The sequence below is a fragment of the Pholis gunnellus genome (genome assembly GCF_910591455.1).
Source record: "Pholis gunnellus genome assembly, chromosome: 18".
Taxonomy (NCBI): domain Eukaryota; kingdom Metazoa; phylum Chordata; class Actinopteri; order Perciformes; family Pholidae; genus Pholis; species Pholis gunnellus.
This window is the reverse complement of record NC_136545.1, coordinates 11,453,081-11,472,937: the sequence shown is the minus strand read 5'-3', so window position 1 is coordinate 11,472,937 and position 19,857 is coordinate 11,453,081. Positions and strand designations below refer to the sequence as shown.

At 41.8% G+C, this 19,857-nt stretch overlaps 3 protein-coding genes across 3 annotated transcripts; 2 read left to right on the top strand and 1 right to left on the bottom strand.

Annotated features, from left to right (window-relative positions):
- Positions 1 to 941: 941 nt before the first annotated feature.
- Positions 942 to 6,428, top strand: loxa (lysyl oxidase a). Its single transcript, XM_079178510.1, has 7 exons — positions 942 to 1,941; positions 2,219 to 2,327; positions 2,832 to 2,969; positions 3,991 to 4,147; positions 5,456 to 5,551; positions 5,713 to 5,828; positions 5,918 to 6,428. Exons 1-7 carry the CDS (start codon positions 1,110 to 1,112, stop codon positions 5,922 to 5,924), a joined length of 1,455 nt encoding a protein of 484 aa, XP_079034636.1. The 5' UTR covers positions 942 to 1,109; the 3' UTR covers positions 5,925 to 6,428.
- Positions 6,429 to 7,036: 608 nt separating this feature from the next.
- On the top strand, positions 7,037 to 10,674 carry snx24 (sorting nexin 24). Its single transcript, XM_079178989.1, has 7 exons — positions 7,037 to 7,194; positions 8,526 to 8,609; positions 9,376 to 9,480; positions 9,878 to 9,972; positions 10,070 to 10,099; positions 10,301 to 10,365; positions 10,535 to 10,674. The coding sequence occupies exons 1-7, from the start codon at positions 7,126 to 7,128 to the stop codon at positions 10,603 to 10,605; spliced, it is 519 nt and encodes a 172-aa protein (XP_079035115.1). The 5' UTR covers positions 7,037 to 7,125; the 3' UTR covers positions 10,606 to 10,674.
- Positions 10,675 to 12,566: 1,892 nt separating this feature from the next.
- Positions 12,567 to 18,873, bottom strand: ggcx (gamma-glutamyl carboxylase). Its single transcript, XM_079178988.1, has 15 exons — positions 18,759 to 18,873; positions 18,283 to 18,483; positions 17,988 to 18,146; positions 16,701 to 16,866; positions 16,519 to 16,597; positions 16,308 to 16,414; positions 16,046 to 16,209; positions 15,641 to 15,942; positions 15,085 to 15,216; positions 14,630 to 14,781; positions 14,345 to 14,514; positions 14,105 to 14,235; positions 13,869 to 14,016; positions 13,549 to 13,753; positions 12,567 to 13,443 (listed from the first exon to the last, which is right to left on the bottom strand). The coding sequence occupies exons 1-15, from the start codon at positions 18,781 to 18,783 to the stop codon at positions 13,284 to 13,286; spliced, it is 2,301 nt and encodes a 766-aa protein (XP_079035114.1). The 5' UTR covers positions 18,784 to 18,873; the 3' UTR covers positions 12,567 to 13,283.
- Positions 18,874 to 19,857: the final 984 nt, after the last annotated feature.

The following is a 19,857-nucleotide window of genomic DNA, read 5'->3' as shown; positions in this document are numbered from 1 at the left end:
TGTGGTTTAGCAGCAGCCATCCTGTGGTCTGTTGTGTAGATGCTAGAAAGATTTTTTTGGGTTTGATAGACAGAAGAAAATGGAAACCCTGGATTAAGTTTACCAAACTATGCATTATACCTCTGGTGTTAACAGCAGGGCGGTGATTTGACTGGGCTGCAGCAAAATGACTTGGATTCATCAGGAGAGGAGCGTGGGGTCACTAGTCTGCCACCAGACGCAGTAATGCAGCTATCAAGTGTCAGTTTTGTTTATTGCTCAGAATAGAATTATGACTTTATAGAAGATTACTATGGAAATGCACGTGATGAATCTTTCACGTTGTCAGCTAAGCTTAACACAGACAGGACTGGGTGGAGGGGGGTTTGTGGCAGATGGTTTCCCAGAAAGAAAATGAAAATGTTGCAGGCCCATCAAAGAGTGATGCTTCGGGTTTGTGAAAACCTCCAATGAGAAAGTGGAGTGCAGAGACTTCTGGTCGAGTGTGCTGCAATAAGGTTGTGAGTTCATCCAACAGTCAGAGGAAAAAGCTATTTATCATGACATTCTGTTGATTTGTCAAAGAAAAAATGAATCCAATATCCAGCAGTGGAAATGGGTTGTGCTATTCATGCCCCAATCCTAATGAAGTAGGAAGAAAGTGTGCATGTCTGTTTTTGGTCTAACTGTTATGATTCAAAACATGCATAATCTTTGTGAGGAAGAAAATATGTCTCCCTGCCTGGTACTGACACACATTAAACACTTTTCAAAGAGCCAGAATGAGCAGTTATCAAACACTCTTGGCTGGGAATGATCACACATCGTGTATCCATTCAGTGGTTATATGAGCAACAGCACCAGACTTGTGTAACAGATTCAGAAACGCCAAATGCTGAACTCCTCCTCCTCCTCCTCCTCATCCTCATCATCATCATCATCTCACTGCAGGCTACAGGAGCAGAGCGATATGAGTTGATACGGATACATTGAAACTTAGCTTTTCCTCTCTTCTCAATGAATATCCTTCAAATAGTGATGAAGGACATTTAAGTCAAAGACAAGCGGCAAACCCAGCTCCTTTGAAATATTCGCTTTGTCACATTAAATCTCCTTTAGTTGAGTTCATAATGGGATTACGCATATTTGGCACGCCACTTTACGCATATGCGTGCGTCTATTTTTTTGTTTTCCTCCTGCAAGCTGTCCAGTCTCAGACAAATTCAGGGACCAAACAAGGAAATAGCCAAAGAGCAGCTCTCCGGCAGACGCTACAGTGGTCACACAACGGCAAGGTTTTTAGCATTTTAAGCCAGGGCTCGGAGTATCAGCCACCGAAGCGCAGGGGCGCAGCTCAGGAACAAGTGCAGGCGCGACCTGTCACCATCATTCGTGATGCGGACGTGAGACATCCGGACACCTCGAGCCAGCGTGTGGCCCAGCAGCAGCAGCATTCACACAACGGCAAGATTCTTAGCATTTTAAGCCAGGGCTCGGAGTATCAGCCACCGAAGCGCAGGGGCGCAACTCAGGGACAAGTGCAGGCGCGACCTGTCACCATCAATCGTGATGCGGACGTGAGCCAACCGGGCACCTCGAGCCAGCGTGTGGCCCAGCAGCGGCAGCAGCAGCAGCAGCCTCCCCGGCCGGCGTCCGAACTGCACACCCCCCGCGGGCTCCCGTCTCCGCTCCAAAGGCTCGTGAGAGGGCACGAGCACCGCCAGCATCACAATGACAGTCTCGGTGAGCGCACGGGGACGCAGAAGAGCAGCAATGAGACCCAGGAAAAGGTCACTGTCAGTCCGCCTCTGCCCCGGAGGGAAGACATGATGGTCGGCGATGATCCCTACGACCCCTACAAGTCCACTGATAGTGACAACCCATATTACAATCATTATGACGTTTACGATAGACCGAGCCGGGGATCGAGACCCGGATATGGCACAAGGTATCATCAGTATGGTAAGAGTTGGGTTCTCAAAACAACATTAATGAAAATAGATATGACCAATAAAGTGGTGTTTATGATGCTTAAATGCTCCCGGTCTATGAATTAATCTGTTTGTCTGTCCTGGTTCAACATTTCTGCATTGCTGCATCTATTTGCATATGTAGCCTATATGAAACATATTAATTTACTGATTGATTCATGTTTTATGTACCACTTTTATTTACCGTCATATTCATATCTGTTGTCAGTATTATAATTAGAAAATAAATACATAATTTGTGGTTTTAGGTCTGCCTGATCTGGTACCGGACGCGTACTACATTCAAGCCTCTGCTTATGCCCAGAGAGTCCCAATGTACAACCTGAGATGTGCAGCTGAGGAAAACTGTTTGTCAAGGTAGGTAGACTGCTGTCAGGACTTATCCACAGCGAGGAAAAGAAAACAGGGTTTGCATCCAAGTCTGAGTGTGATTCACAGAGCTTTGAGCCATAACAACCTAAAGTGTTTGTGGGTGAGGGCTGCCCAGTGGAACCATGAGATGAGGTAAAATTAACCGAATCCTGCCACTGATGGTGCAGACGGGTGGGGTGGTGGATTTCTGTAAAGTATAATCATGGTTTGCCCCGAGGGGAGAAAGCCTGAATGGTAAATACATTATCGAAAACTAACCCAAACAACCTCAGCCCTCCAAATTGTTTTTCCACCCACCATTTACACACTGACTGCCTTCACTCAGACACTGAAAATCTGCTGCACTCAGAAGGGGAGGGGGGGGGGGGGGGGGGGGGGGGGGGGGGGTCTAGCAGGAAAAACAATCTCAGTGAAGTAATTGTGTCCACATATGACCCTTTTTTTTTCTTCTGCAAACTTATGCTCTATACCTTTGTCTTGTGCCTGCAGCTCAGCCTACACAGGCAGCGTTAGAGACTATGACACCCGTATGCTGCTGAGGTTTCCTCAGAGAGTCAAGAACCAAGGGACGGCGGACTTCCTCCCCAGCAGGCCACGTTACTCCTGGGAGTGGCACAGCTGTCACCAGTGAGTATACGGCCATTTCACTGCTGTCCACCTCACCATCACACACAGTGAAAGTGAAAACGTCTCTGACTTGTGGCTGCTTTCTTGTTTGATTTGTTCTGGCCAACAAGCTGACATGAATTAGAGGCCTTCACGTGAAGATGTCATGCATGAAAACATAAACCAGATCCGGATCCAGTTTTGGAAAGCCGTGTCTGAATCAGATATAGAACATTTAAATATTACATGTTTTTAAGAGTTTGAATCTTCACACATTGTAACTCTATGTAGTTGTTTTAATTTGTTTAACACATTAGTTGTTTCCAAGAGATAATATTAGTCACTACACTATTTGTCTTGTCCAGTCTGTAGTTGTGGCACCCCCTGTTGAACCACAGCCGGCTTTACTTCTGGATGTTTTATAGCTCTGCTGAGATTTTGATATCAGAATTGTCATCTTAACATCTGTATATTTTTAGGCTTTTAAAGACATAATTTTATATTTTTTAAAATCTCAGCATAAAGGCAGTAAAACCGAAAGATGATGTGACTGAACTTCATATGACCTCATCATTCAGTTACAGCTGCAAAGCCAGACATTGTAAAATAAAGCTGTGTGATGGGGATAATGAGCCTGGAAGGAAAACCGCTGGTGTGTTTGTTCCTTTATTGAGCTTTTGGAAAAGTGCCAGTTTTCCTTGATTCATCAGAAACTACCTCAGTCCATAGTTATGTTGTGAAACAACCAGTCCACTGTGCTTATTCCCAAAATGGAGCACATTTGGCAAAGATCCAATAAGCTGTTACTGTAGACAGTATATATTTTTGCCAGTGTTTTGAAAGTCAACTTGTGTTAAAATCCAGACTGTTTTGTCTCATTAAACAAACTGACTTTAAGATAATAGAGTGAAAGCAGATTCAGATACGGTGTAGCGCTACATGTACATGATGAATACATGTGATGTTTGCCGTCACAGGGGCTCAATTTGGTGTAGATTAAAAAATGCCGGAGTTGTTGAACACTGCTGCTGCTGATCCACAGGCACTTCCACAGCATGGATGAGTTCAGCCACTACGACCTGCTGGATGCCTCCACCCACCACTCGGTGGCTGAAGGCCACAAAGCCAGCTTTTGCCTGGAGGACACTTCCTGTGACTACGGCTATTACAGGCGATTTGCCTGCACCTCACATACCCAGGTCTCAATGATACCCGCTGAAAAGATAAAGAGATGTTGACGTTACTGACTTTAAAGCTGCTCTTATTTCGTTTTCATATTAACGCCTGATTACATGACTACTTGTCTGTGAAAGGAGTCGTTCGTACTGACAAACCAACAGCAAACTCTACAGTTCTTCTCTCCTCTGCGTTTAGCATCTTTCAACTCTCTGTCTTGGTTTTACTGCCCACAACATTACTGTTGTGGTTCACTCGCACCGCTCTCATCTGCTCTTTTCTGCCTACAGCAGGCAGCTAACACCTCTGATAAATTAATTGTATGCTTCCTGCATGGCATCAAAGCAGACAGACACAGTTAGCCACTACCTGAGGAACATAGGGAAGAATTTAGCAGCTATAGAGACAGAATTTTCCCTCAGGTGTTTTTGGAGACCAAAAACCAGAGCTTAAAGAAGAGTGAATGTTGGATTTATTCTTGCTCTGTGCCAGCTGCATGTATAAATATGCAACCAACTGACTTTATAAGCTTATGATATATCGGTCTTCTGTTTACATTTTGTTATGCTGCCCCCAAGTGGCCAAAAAACAAACAAGTTAATGCAGGTTTGAGCTCACAATCTAACACCACATTTAGCCAGTTAGCTCCTGGTAGCTAGCGCAGCAACAATGTCAAAGTAATTCTGAATCGACCAACATCTAACTAAACCCCAAAAAGTTTTTTGTCTTTAACTTCTGTGCTTTTGTGACATGTCAAAATGTCTTTAGAGAACAAGCTCGATTGAATTGTAGTGGTTGCAGAATAAAAGCCTGTTCACGGTGAGGAATATAGAGATGACTAAAAACACTTTAGTGGTTTAGTTTTATTTGGGTTCAGACTAAAATAGAGGATAATGACTTTACTGACTTGCTTTTCATAGAATGACCTGCTCATATGAATTTGGTCACTACATTTCTTTAAAAGAGAGTGGAACTAAGAAAAGAAGTGCTCTTGTACTGAGGCAGCTGTCTTTCAGTATTTCCTTTTTGCACGAGCCAGCGGTGAATAAACAATGTCCTGTTTCTCCTGTCAGACGATCCCACCTGCCTGAACGTCTGATCAGTTGTTTGGCAGACTATTTGTTTTTTTCCATCCTCTTTTCTTTATTTTTCCTGGCTGATTTTCATTCTCTTTCTTCTTATTTTAGTCTTACCACAAGATATCATCCTGTAATAAAACGTGAAAATCTTTGTTACAGTTCTTTACGTCAAAATATAATATCCATATATTGTTTTCATAAGAAGTGTGTTTGTTTAAATAATGTTTTATGTGGATGCTGTCCAATGTGCAGGGCCTGAGCCCAGGGTGTTATGATACCTACAACGCAGACATCGACTGCCAGTGGATTGACATCACAGATGTGAAACCTGGAAACTATATCCTCAAGGTTTGTTAGAAATACCAGAAGACATTTGTCATCCTCGTCGGACACTAAACCCCTTTTAAAGAGCTGCTTGTGTGGAATCCCATTGAGTCCATGCTGTTTATTTAGCTTGTGTTGCTTTGTTATTCATCCTTATATTTTGTTTTGTACGTTGTTCCCCACAGATCAGTGTTAATCCGCAATATCATGTCCCAGAATCAGACTACAGCAACAACGTTGTGCGCTGTGACGTTCGCTACACTGGCAACTACGCCTACGTGTCGGGTTGTCACATGTCATCGTGAGTATCATGTTTTAAGGGACAAATGTTTCTTTGACATTTCTTGCAATTGTCTTTCAATCCTCATGGTGTTTTTTTCTTTCTTTCAGGTATTAGATAACAACATCATTCACAGGAACTCAGCAAAGGTGTTCTGTAAATGACAATGCAGAGGACTGCATATGACAGCAACGTGAAATAAATGTTAAATTGTGATACATACATTCTAGATTTTTAAACACTCCCAAGTTAGAAAGAAATGGTCGGAATCATCGGACGCCATGGTGGTGGATAATGTTGAATTAGTTTTTGCTTGTTTTTCTCCATACTGATAAGTATGTTGTTATCTCATCTTTTCATGAGAATATCTTAAATGTCTTACTTCTATTGCATTGTACTGTAATCTTGCGTGTTATACCACTTGGAGGACAGTTCAAGAATAAAGTGTGAACCAGCTTACCCTCATTGTTAAATCCATATCAGTTATATCACAAATTTAAAATGAACCAGCTGTAAAGGAAATGTATTTGTTATATTTATACGAAAGAAACTCTTACAAAGATTTTGTTGAAACTAAGTTGAATAAAACTTTGTGATATTGTATCACTTTTTTTGGGCTGACCAGATTGAGGTGACTTCCCTGTCTTGCCTTTGTTTCTTATCTTTTTCTATTTCTTATTGTCTTTGCCACACACACACACACACACACACACACTGAATCACAAACACACAACCACCATATAAAAAGGGTGGATACAAACGGTTTAAATGGCTGCAAACGTCTAATTATTTTCCATACACATGATATTTTTTTGATGAATCCATTAATTGTTTAGTTGATACAATGTCAGAAAATGTGGAAATGTGCCATCACAAGTTCCCAGTGCCCAACGTAACATCTTTATTCAAATATAAAACAGAGAAAAATCAGCAAAGGCTCACATTTGAGAAGCTAGAACGAGTAAATGTTTGGCATTTTTGCATATATTATTTGTTCATGTATATATTTTGTATGTATTTTACACAATATAATAATAATTACGGGTTGATATAGCTGTTTAATAGGTAACACTTTGAGCTCCATAGTGTAGATCTGTGTTGCACAATATCAAAATATTAAAATCACAACCTTGCTCTCGTAGTTGTACTCCGGTGCAGCAGGAGGCGTCACTGAGACTTTGTTCAGTGATTTTTATCTGGCTGCCAAAGAAATTGGAGTCAAACACCAGCAGTGTGTGTGTGTGTGTGTGAGAGAGAGTGTGTGAGTGTGTGTGTGAACCATAGGACACTATATTACCTAAAAAAAACTCTTGTAAAAATGCACCCAGTCAGAGTGTCGATCCCGTCGTTTCGTTCGGAAGCCAACTCGATCGAGAAAGGATACACGGTAAGCTGCTCGGTAATAACCTCCGTGTGTCCGTGTCGTCTGCTCTGCTGCTGTCATCACTTTTACATGTTGTCCTCAGATTTATTCATCTTCGCTGTTCTTGTTCAGATGCTACAAAGTCGCGAATTGACCGCGTTCACGTGCACATTGTTAAACGTGTCATCGTTAAAGAGCACACCCCGCTCACTCTTCATTTCAATGTAACGTTTGGCAAGACTTTGTGTATTTGTGTTGAGCTGTTATGAACCAGCCCACCCAGGACCCCCCCCCCCCCCCCCCAGCTGTCTGACATGGATTAAAGACATTTAAATAAAGCTGTATGACATCATTCATTTCACAGGGAACCTCAAATTAGGTGTATGAATGGTAATCCTAAATGACTATACCAGGAATGTTGGGTTGCAACGAGACACCGTTACAATTTGTATTCCTCAACCTCCACAAATGTTGGAGCCTACATTTCCCATAATGCATTCAAGCCCCCCCCCCCCCCCCAAAAAAAAACTCCCATGTCTTTCAAACTCTACAGCTCCAGATTTAAATGCTCAGACTTTATGTCACAAATATGTTCCATTTGCATTACTTCCCCTCTACCGACCCGACCCCGTGCCCCCTTTCCCCCAAATTTAAAAGATTAGTTTAGCTCTTTGGGAAATGCACTTATTTGCTTTGTTGTGGCTGTTTCCATTCTTTACAATAAGCCAGACAAAGTTTCATATGTACCATACAGACATGAAAGTGGTATTAATCCTCTCATCTAACTCCAGGCAAGAAAGCGAATAATCTTCCTTTAACGTATGGTCTCAACCGTCATCAGGCTTCTTTGGATGTTTTTTCACACAGTCATGACAGCATTTCATTGCTGTGCTGTTTTCTCCCTGAGTTGTTCATTTGTTCATAATGTTTACTTGCTGGCTCTCGGTCTTAGGAGACACAGTATGTGGTTGTGTTGCCAGTACTGCACTGCAGTGACAACACTGCCATCATTTATAAGTGTTCCTTATTTACATGATACTGGCAATGAGAGGGGCATTTTACGGAAGAATCCAGCAGAGTGACGGAAGTAGAAGTCTGTTTAGGGATGTTAACAGTAATTCTGACGGATCTAACAGCAGCCAGATGTTTCCTCTTGGTAACGAGCTGACTGTAACTGACGGCTCTGCAGTCAGCTGGTCACTGTGGTCAGTCAGTCACACACTGACTGTAGGCACTGGGTGGGGCCCTATTTGGCTGATGTGCTCCGGTGATAAATCATGATTCCCTTAACTGACTCCCAACGACAGAGTTCAACCCTTTTTGTCCAAAGAGTAAACGTTTCTTCTTTCTTTCAGGTCTTTAGAATTGACGTGCTGATGAACGGCAGACAACACGCTGTCGAGAAACGCTACAGTGAATTCCACGCACTGCATAAAATGGTGAGCGTCAGTGATGTTGAGTATTAACAAAGTCGCCCTTTCTCGTGAGTTCCAATTTAGTGTTTAAGTCCTTAACCATTAGTGAAATATAAAGAGTTTTACATTTGACCACCATGTTTTTTTCTCACTGATATATGAGTTGCAAAAACATTTGAATAGATGAACTTTATTCTATAATGTGCTAAAAAAGGATTAGTCAGTTAATCAATCGACATTTTAATCAATTATCACTATGAAATGAAAATGCTAGACATTTGTAGATCGCAGTTTCATATTATTATTATTATTATTATTATTAACTGAATCCAGTTTTGTTTTTTTCTGTCAAATAACACAAGATGACACTTTGGGCTCTATGAGCTTCCATCTTCAACTGTCGGAGATTTTAAAGAGTAAACAATTAAACTAGAAGTAAAAAACGTATAAATAAAATGTATACAATTATATTGTTCCAGCCCATTTCATACAAAAGGATGCAATATTTTGGGCTTCACAAAGCATGAAAAAAAATGAAATGTGAATTGGCTATTTAGCTATTTACAAGTTACTAAATTCAGAAGTGTGAAGGCGTGCTTAGGAAATCTCAGCAGCAAATAAATAAATGATGAATGAGCTCCCTGGTGGTGAACCACGTCCACCAGATCGTTTGAGGTTGTCGAGTTACAGATGAGTTCCTCTTCCTGTCCTGCTGAACAGTCCACACGTTAGCATGCTGCTAGCACGGCTGTCTGTATATCGTTGAATGATGTTTTTTAAATCCCTCCAGCTAAAGAAGAGCATAAAGCCACCTGAGATCCCTTCCAAACATGTGAGAAACTGGGTTCCCAAAGTGCTGGAGCAGAGGAGGCACGGCCTGGAGCTCTACCTGCAGGTACTCTGACACACCTCCGCTCCACCTGCTGCAACTGAAGCGTAACATTTCTTTATGCATAAATAGCAAAGTATTGATACTGGTTCAAAATTTGAGTTTTTTTTTGTCAGTTTTCCCTGTGGTAGTGAAAAAGGTTTAAAATATTATTATCTTTCAAGGTATTGTATCAAAGTTAGAAGTTCCAGTATCATGACCACACTAATGTGGAGTCAGTATCATGAACTCTGTCTTTTAACAAATACATATTTAGTCTCTAACTCAAAGTAAACGCGTAAAACTATTGTACAGATGTCGGGAGATTATACCAACCGTTCACCAAAAAGGTCCTTCAGGTCACTTCAGCGGCGCTGCTTCATGTGCACATTGCAATTTGCTTTTGTTTTGTCCATTTTGTCAGACTATAATTATGGAGAATGGAGTTCTTCCAAAGATATTCTTGGATTTCCTCAATATCCGCCATTTTCCTTCAGTGCCAAAAACAGAAAGCTGTGGGTGAGTTGACTCTATGATATAAAAGACCAATTTTGTCGCATTTGAACAAAGAAAAGATCTGTTGGTTGTGGCTTAACTTGTGTTTTTCTTCTCTAAGGTCGTTTGATACAGAATCGGAGGAATCGAGGTGAGGCGTTTTTCAGTGAATATAACAACAAACTATTGTATGAAACCGCTGTTTAGCACCTTTTCCAACCGGTTAAAACTTGAATCCCTATTTGCTCTGCACTTCAACTTCACCCAGCATGTCAGTGACACCATCTACATTTCTGCATCCTGTTAATTTACACACAAACATTCTGACTTCTCCTTTTTGGATTCTTCTCAGTAAACTTTCACATCAGCCAGTCTTGCTGTTTCTGAGAGACCCCTACCTGCTGCCAACCGCTCACGGTGAGTTCAGGCTACTTACACCTAAATATATATTTATATATATATATATATATATATATATATATATATATATATATATACATAATATCATTTCAGCAAAAAGTGGGGATGAGCTTCTCCCTCATCTTCCCTTCAATGTGAAAAACGTTCTTTTCTTCTTTCCTTTCAGATGCGTTTTCAAATGTTGTGATTGAAGGAGTGGTCCACGGAGTTTTCTACCCAGATCTTCAACCGAGGTAGAGCCGCGGAGCCGTCTCTGAGGGCACGTCGCTACAAACGGATGCTTCGTGTTTGCACACCATGTTAGGTGTGCATCACGGAGGATGTGACATGTGGAGATACACTGAGCCTCATTTGAAATTTAGCAAAGCATAACACAAAAATCCAGACATTTAGGTTTCTTTTCTTTCGATAAATAACTGGCACCAGCACCATCAGTTGTTCCTAAAATAAGCAATATTGCCCCATATGGATTTCTCAGCTATAAAATGTATAACCATATATGAAACATTAACAGTGACAGGTTAACTTGATTGACGCTTTAGAATCAAAGTAATTAAGTAAAGACTAAAATATTTTGTTAGAAGCCTTTTCTTCCTTATTTCTTAAGAAAGAATTGAGTGAAATGTACAGGATCAGCTGGAAATAGAGAGAAGAGGAAGCTCAAAGTAGAGAGAAGTTTGCTTTTAGTAAGTGAATACCAGAAGTTGAAACTGAGGGGAACCAGAAAGGAAACGCTGATGCCAGCTGGACTGAAGGTTAGTTTGCCAGACACAGAGGGGCCCCCGTAAAAGACGAGGAGCTGGATCGGGGCCTGCAAACAGGGATGCGTTCCCTCCCGCTGTAGCACCAGCACTGTTGGTTTGTGAACATTGAGCCATCTGAGGGGGGAGCGTGGAACAATTTAGAGTGTGTTTGTGCATTCTGGTGGAGTTGACGGCTATGTGCCACATGTAAGGGCGGAGATGAGTTGTGATGTGGACCTCGTTTGTTGAGCACAAGATGTTTGTGAAGGAGCGGCTCAGTCTGGAGCTGCAGGTTTTCAGGCACAAAGCCTATTTGAAATGTAACCACGACAGACAAGACTTTTTATTTTTATTTTCAGACTTTATCCGATTCGGCGCAGCTCCCTCTGGAGCAACAGAAGGCTCGATACACATTTTTCACATATACAGTAGTACTCTGCGAGACCTGTATACAGACTTTGGTGTGTCAAATAAGTGGAGTTCCCCTTTAAGAGAGGATTAGGGCAAGCTCGAGGGTGCTTCTCCATTTATTATTTATGTCTCATTCCTTCCTTCACTTGCATTTCAAAACATTTTTTTGACGAAAGATGCAACGATGAGATACGAGGACTGATAGCTGACCGTAAAGCAGGAGAATGAGCTGGTTTGTTGACGCTCCACAGCACATGCAAAATGCAAGTACTAGTCTAATGGGAATAAAAGTCTTCTGATAACACTTAAAGGCCAGTATCTAACACTAATGCCAGTCCTTTTAAGTTTAATGTTGACGTCACACATAATCTAGAAGGTCAGTTTTTCCACTTTGTGGTGATTAGAAGTCTAGTCACGCATCATGAAAAGGGAAGCAAAGTGTGTTTTGTTTTACAGAGGATTTTTAAAATGAGAGACGGTGATTTCGAAGTAAAACACTGTGCAATATGTCACGAAGCTGCAGATTGTCCTTACAAACATCTCCCGATGTGTACTCTTGAAGATACTTGTAGCGTCTGCAGTAATTGATGACACTTGTCCGGCCAGAGTTACGCGACTGGACTCTCCAGTGGTGACAACTACATATTTATACTGAAATCAAATGAATCCTGAGCAATTAACCTCAACTAAACAGATCATGAGTTTATGTTTTAACGGAGTAATTCATTTCCTAGAGATCCATCTCATAGATTTATATTTATTTATATTTTTCAACATTGTACTGTTTGTGCTCTTGAACATGTGAAAAGTGTCATTTATGTGCCATAACGTCAACCTACAGTGAACACTGGAATTCAACTGTAGCACTTTAAGATGGGCGAAATGTTAAATACTGACACCAATAAAATGCATTATTGCCACTAACTGCTTTTGTCAGAGTTTTAATTAAAATGACATCAACTGAATTGACACAAGCTTTTATTAGAAAAGTCACTAGAAAAGGCCGTCGGTTGACATGCTAACAATTGTTCTGTATTTCAGTCAGTTTTTATCACATTAAAGGGGTTTGCATAAAAGATCAGACAAGTATATTCCCTCAAAACAGTAAACCTCAACATATCCTTCTTTGTATTTTTTAATGTGCTTGTTATGAGTCGGGACAGAATTATTGACATTCGTGCTGGGCAATAAACCAACAGGAGGAGTTATCGACCAACCTGTTCCTGTTTATGTCGGTATGTTCGCCAAGATCTGTCCCCTTAAAACTCAAAACCCTACAGTAACATGCTTGTTTGTTTTCATTCAAAACAAAGAAGAATTTATAGTTTTAGAGTATTTCAATTACCATCCTCCAGCAGATCACATAATGCATCGATCATATCATTTTCAATATGTTGTCGATGTATTTTTGGTCAGCCGTAATTGTAACTATAAAATTCTTATGCAAAAATTAAACATAAAGGAAATATAATCTTGAACAGCAAAGCGTGTCTGCCGACAGGATTCTGCATCCATAACAGACACGTGTCCTCTGCATAAGGTTCATAAAGAAATGCCATCACAAAATACTGGCTTTACATTTGGAAATAATCTGAGAGGCAGAATATTTCAGAGGCATAGAAAATAAAAATAAAAATCCTTTGATTTCTGTCCCAGTAACAGTCCAGTAGTAACAACACACACACACACACACACACACACATATGTGTGGAACGTGTGATCCAGCAAGTCAACACATCATCTTTGGTCCCTACGACAGATTTAAAGTTCTCCGTGACCAACTTCGTCTTTCAGCCGTTCGTCCTGGTTGCCGTCTGCCTGAGGTTCTTTCATGTTGGCGAAGGCAACTTCTCTCGTCAGCTGTTCGAGAGAAGGGAGACCAACCGCCAGGTTTCTCATAGCGATGGCTGTCATCAAGAATCTAAAAGAGAAGGGGAGGGAGTTAATGAGATACATTCACGGACATTTTCTGTGTAAATACAACTAAACCTGATGTGCTACTGTGTTGTTAGAAGACGGCGCTCACCCCCTCCGTATCGTGTAGTACTTCTTCACTGCAAAGCGCTCCAGTCGCTCCAGTGCACCGGCCTCCCTGCGCTTCTTCACCTCCTTCATGCGACGTTGTCTCTTCAGGAACAGCTGCACAATCGGGTCAGTCGCATTGACCTCCGACCCTTCATCCCCGTCTGCAGCGATAAGAGGCTGCAGCTCAGGAGGAAGAGGCTCGGTTTCTACGGGAGGAGGCGGAACAGTCCGGTCAGCATCCGGGGATTTTTTCAGGTTTGCACATTACAATATTCCTCTATTAAGTGCTCCTCTTCATAGTGTTAACTGCCTAACATTTACCTGTCCCGTTGCGAACACGCTCCTGAAGCTCATACAGCTTGGTGAAGTTCTCCTGTAGCGCCGCCTCTGTGGTGTTCACGTAGATGTACATATAGCACGATGGGTTTTCAGACACTGTGTACACCTTGTGGTAAGCTCCAGCCGGTACCTACACACATACACATTATGGTAAATGCTTTGAGTGTGTCCAGGTTAAACAGTTTCATGTTCATGGGGACGATAGTGTGCTGCCGTACCTTTATCTGCTCACCGGGCTGGAGAGTGTAGTTCTTCTTCTCCTCCACTATCTCAACATTCACTTTGCCCTGCAAAACACTGATGCTGGTGTTGCCCAGATCTTCACTGACAAAGTTTTCCAAGTGGAGACCTGAGAGGTAACACACTGCCAGTTAGCACAAAGGCGGCCCTTGTAGCAAACTACAAAACACAACGATACTGTTCCGTAAAAATGAAAAGGACGAGAAGAGATTCGTAACCTGGGAAATCAGCGATGAAGACAATCTCAGTCTGATTGTCCAAACTGCCCTCAATCTCCTGAAACTTGGTCCTCCACGGTGAGAGGTCCACCAGTAGAGGCATCAGCCATGTGCTTGGTCGGAAAGGTGACCAATCGGCCCTCACGACGTCCACGCGGGGATCAAAGATCCTTAGAGGAAAGTCCAGAGCAAGTTTAAAAACACACTCTTACATTATTCATTTGATACATCTGAAGTCATTATACTGATAGCATCTTTTCCTCGAAGCAAAAGAATCTCTCACACCTTTGCTGGAAGCGTTCGTTGATGGACACCCAGATGTCGAAGTAGATTTCAGGATCAGAGATATTATAGCGGGGCAGGAAGTGATTGAGGCACGTGGCATACTGCTTCAGCATGTCTCCGTGGTCCTTCCAGCGACGGCTTTGTGTGAACACCTTCAGTACACAGTAATTATTTCTTAATTAGTAGTCGGCTAAACTGAAATTAAGAGAAACTCTGAATCTCGAAGGTCAAGTCAGGAAGTGGTATATTTAGTGATACCGTTTTTCTTCAACATGTTTGTTATCTAACCTTTAAAGTCTTTTATCATGACAGTTAACCGTACACGCTTTGCATTGCAGCTCTTGCGCATTCGTCCTCATCATCATGACGGCCTACGCTGCATAATATACCGTTTAGATGAATTGTACTGCTCACATACTCTGTGTCTGACGGTGTTTCTTTCCCTTGTAACTCACCCCGGGGTTCAGATATCCAGTGTCTCCAGTTTTTCCATCTTTGTAGGTGATCTTAACATGCTGATGGCTGCGGGAGTGAACCATCATGTCCCATGAGTAGCCGTACAAGCCGTTGGTCCAGTTGTTGTAACCCTGCAGAAAAAACTAAATATTAGCATAAGTCCATGCTAATAGAAATCACTCACCCTTTTTCCTCACCCTTTCACCAGTTTTCTATTTAAGCTGTATACAAACCAAGACTTTAAATTCATAAAGAACCAATAACATATGAGGAGTATCTACTTCTTTGGGGCTTTCACCTTTCTGCTGACACCAGTCTGAGCTGTTGTTTGCTGCGGATCAATGACTGTTGACTCTGATTGAGCAACATTCGGCCTGGTGACTCAGAGAGGGTTTACAAGGCTAATGCTGACGGCAAAGTACAATCCTATTAAACAGAATGTCTGTGTGTAGAGAAGGGGCCAGAAGAACAGTATGCAACCATTTGCTAATTGGTTCTTTGGATCAAGTCGGCTGTAAAAGTCTTTTAGGGAAACGAGCGGATGGACTAGTGTACCTGTGTGATGAAGTGGGAGTAAGGCAGGAACAGCTGTTCAGTTATGTAGAGAATAGTAAAGATGGCTGCCAGCTTGTGCTTTAATCTCAGTTTGGGTGCTTTGGCGACAGGCGGGGTCTCCTGGGGATCGGTGCTGGTGCTCTGGGTCGAATTGTAAACACAGGAAGTACTGGGCTGAGGGTCCGGCGAGGTGAGTGGCAGGACTGCCCTGAGGAATGCTGGGAAACGAGCGAAGAATCTTCTTGGCCAGTCGGCGTAGCAGAAGAGGGGACTGGTGGCCAGCATTGTGTAGGAAAACATCCCTGCCGAGGATAAACATTCTCAATGAGATAGAGGTAAAAGGATGCCCCACAAATTAACGGCAGAATTAAAACAAGTAAGGTGTTTTTTTTAACGCAGACTCACCGATGCTGAAGAGCTGAGAGTTCATACAGTGGAAGTAGGAGACAAAGAAAAATGCATACGGTCGCGTGGCATCGAAAAACAGCAGGTAGCCGGCTGTCAGATCCAGAACAAGACCACCTCCGTGCACCACTAGCAGGTTAATTAACTCCACAGGGAGGATCACTCTGAAAGACAATGTGTGAACAGCAAGATCAGAGAAGGAGTACTGAGATACAGTCAGTGATAAAAAATAAAAAAAAAGTCTTTGAGCAATAAAACCTACTTGAAAGGATCGAACAGCCAATGATGAGCCAGGTATGACATCGAGTATCCCTCCACCCAATCTGCATCCAACTTTTTGATTCCAGCGAGGAAATATACAATAAATATCTTAGAGGAAAACAAAAAACATTGACATCATTAGACCAACTGTACCAAAAGCCATGTTCGTGAAGAATTTAAGAATTGACAGTATTAGCTGTTAAGAGTCAAACCTGTGTCCTCAACAAGGTGTAATTCCATAGAGGCACATGAGCATTTCTTATAGAAGGCCTCCGCAATCCATCGATTGACCTACAAATAAGACACGGGCATTAAGGTCTTCCTCCGCTCTCACATGTAGACGGGCCAGAAATGCACAAGCAAACACGCAGACTTAAATAAAACGTGATCTCACCAGTATCTGTTGCCATCCATAAATGTGAGCTGAAACCCGATGAGGCCGTACAAGTACGAGTGATTGTTCCACGCCGTTTTGTCCAGAAAGAAGATGTACCAGTACGTTGAGATGAACATGAGGCAGGAGAGACGGTAGAAACAGCCAAGCATGATGCCCAAAGCACCTTCAGTGAGAAACATAAATAGCAACGTCAGTTAACAATAAAAAACAGTTGTTGTTAAGATTAATTATTCTATTTTTACACATAGTTTAAAGGGAGTCCTGCTCAGCCAGTAAAAATAGCTGTTTAATGTCTTCTGTGGACAACTGTAGAACTGAAAATAGAAAGGCTGCGTTACAAAATGGAGGTGTGGAGATTGACAGATGTGGGTCAAACCAAAAGATGCTAAAATAGTATTTTATTATGGGAAATATAGGCATTCAGAGACCCATACTAGAGACTCATCATCGGGGTATTGTGGAATATCTGTCTGTTGCAAGTCCCCCAACATTATGTGTATAAAATCTGCCGCAGAAATTTGGGCAAAACAAGACGGTTGTCAAAAGTCTATTAAAAAAATTGAAGTGAATTAACTAATCACAAATTAAAGAATCAGTAAGAATAATTTGCATCGTAATACAATTACATGATTTGGACATGAACATACATTTCTATTTGTCTTATGTTCAATGTTTATTTTTTCTTAGATAATAGTTTGTGCATTATAAGGTATGTAAATAATGAAGTTATAAGTTTTATATGACAAATATCATATAGAAATGTAATACCACATATAAAACAAGCAGTATTACTGTACCTACAATACTGTAACAGTGTTAATGTTGTAAATGTCAAGAATTAAGTGGGTTTGATATTCCTCTCTGGTGCGAAACTAATGTTACGTAATACTGGAAGTGTCAAGATTAGGCGTAGAACATGGATTAGTCAGTATCAGTATTTATTCACTTTGATTGTTGTTGTTGTTGTATTGCATTCTTGCTACAGTGAATGCCATATTTGCATTAGTTGTGAAAATCTTTGTAAGACTCAAATATAATCTTTCATGTTGGCTTGAAGGGAAAATAAAAGTGGAAAAACTGCAGGTCTGGTTTCATGTGCTTTCATCTTCACCGTAGACAGCCACCCCACAGAGGCTGTCTCCAATAAAACGCCTGCATCCGCTTACACTCAAACAGACGGCGTCCCCTTTCCTCACCAAGCCTCAGTAAACACGGGTGTGAGCCTTTTTAACCTGTAACATTTTGGACACAAGTTTCTGACATTAAATAAGGAGCGTGACCCACCGAAGAACATCACCACATACACCAGATACATCCAATCCAGCGGCAGTGGCTGCAAGACATTGAAGAGGGGAAAGCGGCACACAGGGACACCATCCAGGTATTTAAAGTCCAGGTGACTGAGGCCACGTTCCTGCGTGATGTCGATAACCATGAGCAGACCTGCATGAAAAGACACACAGTGAAGTTGGAAGGGCACAAGTGTTTTAAAAGCTCCTAGGAGCTATTCCAACCCGGTTACAAACATCCTTTAAACCCAGCAGGCAGTCTGGTCTGAGTAAATTACATCTTAACTTACCAAACAAGCAGCGGAAGATGCCAAGGGATGCAGGGTCAGTGGGGCGGTTCAGGAGGGTCACCAGGCTGTGCCAGGAGGTCAGGTCCTCCTTCCTGAACCCAAAGATCTTCTCCATCTTGCTTTTGGTCTGTGGTGTATCGTTTTTTGGAGCTGTGTCCTTCTTTGCAGGCTGCTCCTCTCCATCACTGCTCACAAGAGCACCTAGAGGTTCAACAGGCCCAAGGTACAATGTAATATGTTGCTTTATGACTGAGAGCAAGATATTGTGTACAGTTGCAAATTATTGTGCATTTATTTACAAACCACGAAAATCCTTGCATGATTTACAAAACATTCAGCTCTTGTTTACACACCGAGCCCGATTATGTTTTAGATTACAGCGTCGCCTTGGTTAAATATAGGTCTAACTGGTTATTGCATTGGCTAAACAACAACCACACCGACACACTTGACTGTCACAGCTGACAAAACCTCACCTGCAGATGCGTCTCTCGCCTCCATGCTACAAAATGTTCAGAAATAAACGGATTTTGATCGGGGACATGGGTTTTAAGATAGCCCTGTCTCCGGGCCCCAGGTGGACGTTTACTGCACACGTCTATGAAAGGGACAAAGTTACGTGTCACAGTCCCACACACACACGGGCGAGACAGGGCAGGGAGGGAGGGAGAGGAGGTGGAGGTTTCGGGAGGGATTGGAATGTTGTGAAAGAGGTGCTCGTCGTTGAATGGCTGATTCTTCCAATAAGCACGCCCACTAGGAAGCACAACACAACGTCATATCCGGCGCCCACTTCACCACACCTCCATACTAAAATGAAATGAAAACAAATGACTTCAAAAAAATGAGGAAAAAAAAAACAATAAATAAATATACACAACGTTTTAAAAATATAAAAAATCTGAACAAATTTGAATCATCGTTAATAATCAATATTTATTTGTTGTATATTATGTATAATTTATGCAGGAATCAGGTTACATTTACATATTTGTGTGCCACATTTCCTCCTTTTTAATCTTTCTTTCCTCTGAAAATAAATATAGAAAAGAATACATATCTTTAAATTAAAAAATGACCTTACAACTGCATGGGCAGAGGCAGAAAGCTGGAGGTGTCTTGAAAACCCTCGTCATCATGTGACGCTGTCACCATCTGTGCTCTTTGCTACACACTGTTTTTACAAAATCACAATTCACCACACATATACATCTTGTGACTGTTCTGATGACTCCTTTTCCTGCAGTAATTCAAGCTCCTGTCGTGACTACACTACCACAGAGTACCAGTGGAGGGCAGTCACGTATTGTATGTTCATATCTGTTTGCCAGCGTTTTGTTTGTTGACCCAGAGAAAAGATAAGGGATGTAATCTCCGGATTTTAGTAAGAGGCCAGACCCATTATTGAAGACAGGGGGCAATGTCAGAGTTGTTGATGTTAAAGAATGTTAAATTCACAGAGGAAACAATAACTACAGTACTACAATACCAGATAACGTTTATTTATTTCTGTAGGGGGATGGGTAAGGGATCTCTGCTGAATCTCAATCCTCTGTAGAAGCTGGTGGTATGTTA

Bases quoted from the DNA above. Each gene is read 5' to 3' on its own strand.
- snx24 (XM_079178989.1), top strand. From the start codon at position 7,126: ATGCACCCAGTCAGAGTGTCGATCCCGTCGTTTCGTTCGGAAGCCAAC. The intron at 9,481-9,877 runs GTACTCTGACAC...CCATTTTGTCAG, and splicing joins GCCTGGAGCTCTACCTGCAG to ACTATAATTATGGAGAATGG. The intron at 10,100-10,300 runs GTGAGGCGTTTT...GATTCTTCTCAG, and splicing joins ACAGAATCGGAGGAATCGAG to TAAACTTTCACATCAGCCAG.
- loxa (XM_079178510.1), top strand. From the start codon at position 1,110: ATGGGATTACGCATATTTGGCACGCCACTTTACGCATATGCGTGCGTC. The intron at 1,942-2,218 runs GTAAGAGTTGGG...TTGTGGTTTTAG, and splicing joins CACAAGGTATCATCAGTATG to GTCTGCCTGATCTGGTACCG. The intron at 2,328-2,831 runs GTAGGTAGACTG...TTGTGCCTGCAG, and splicing joins GAGGAAAACTGTTTGTCAAG to CTCAGCCTACACAGGCAGCG.
- ggcx (XM_079178988.1), bottom strand. From the start codon at position 18,783: ATGGAGGCGAGAGACGCATCTGCAG. The intron at 18,147-18,282 runs GTAAGTTAAGAT...CTTTTCATGCAG, and splicing joins CATCTTCCGCTGCTTGTTTG to GTCTGCTCATGGTTATCGAC. The intron at 14,236-14,344 runs GTTACGAATCTC...GTTACCTCTCAG, and splicing joins CTTCATCGCTGATTTCCCAG to GTCTCCACTTGGAAAACTTT.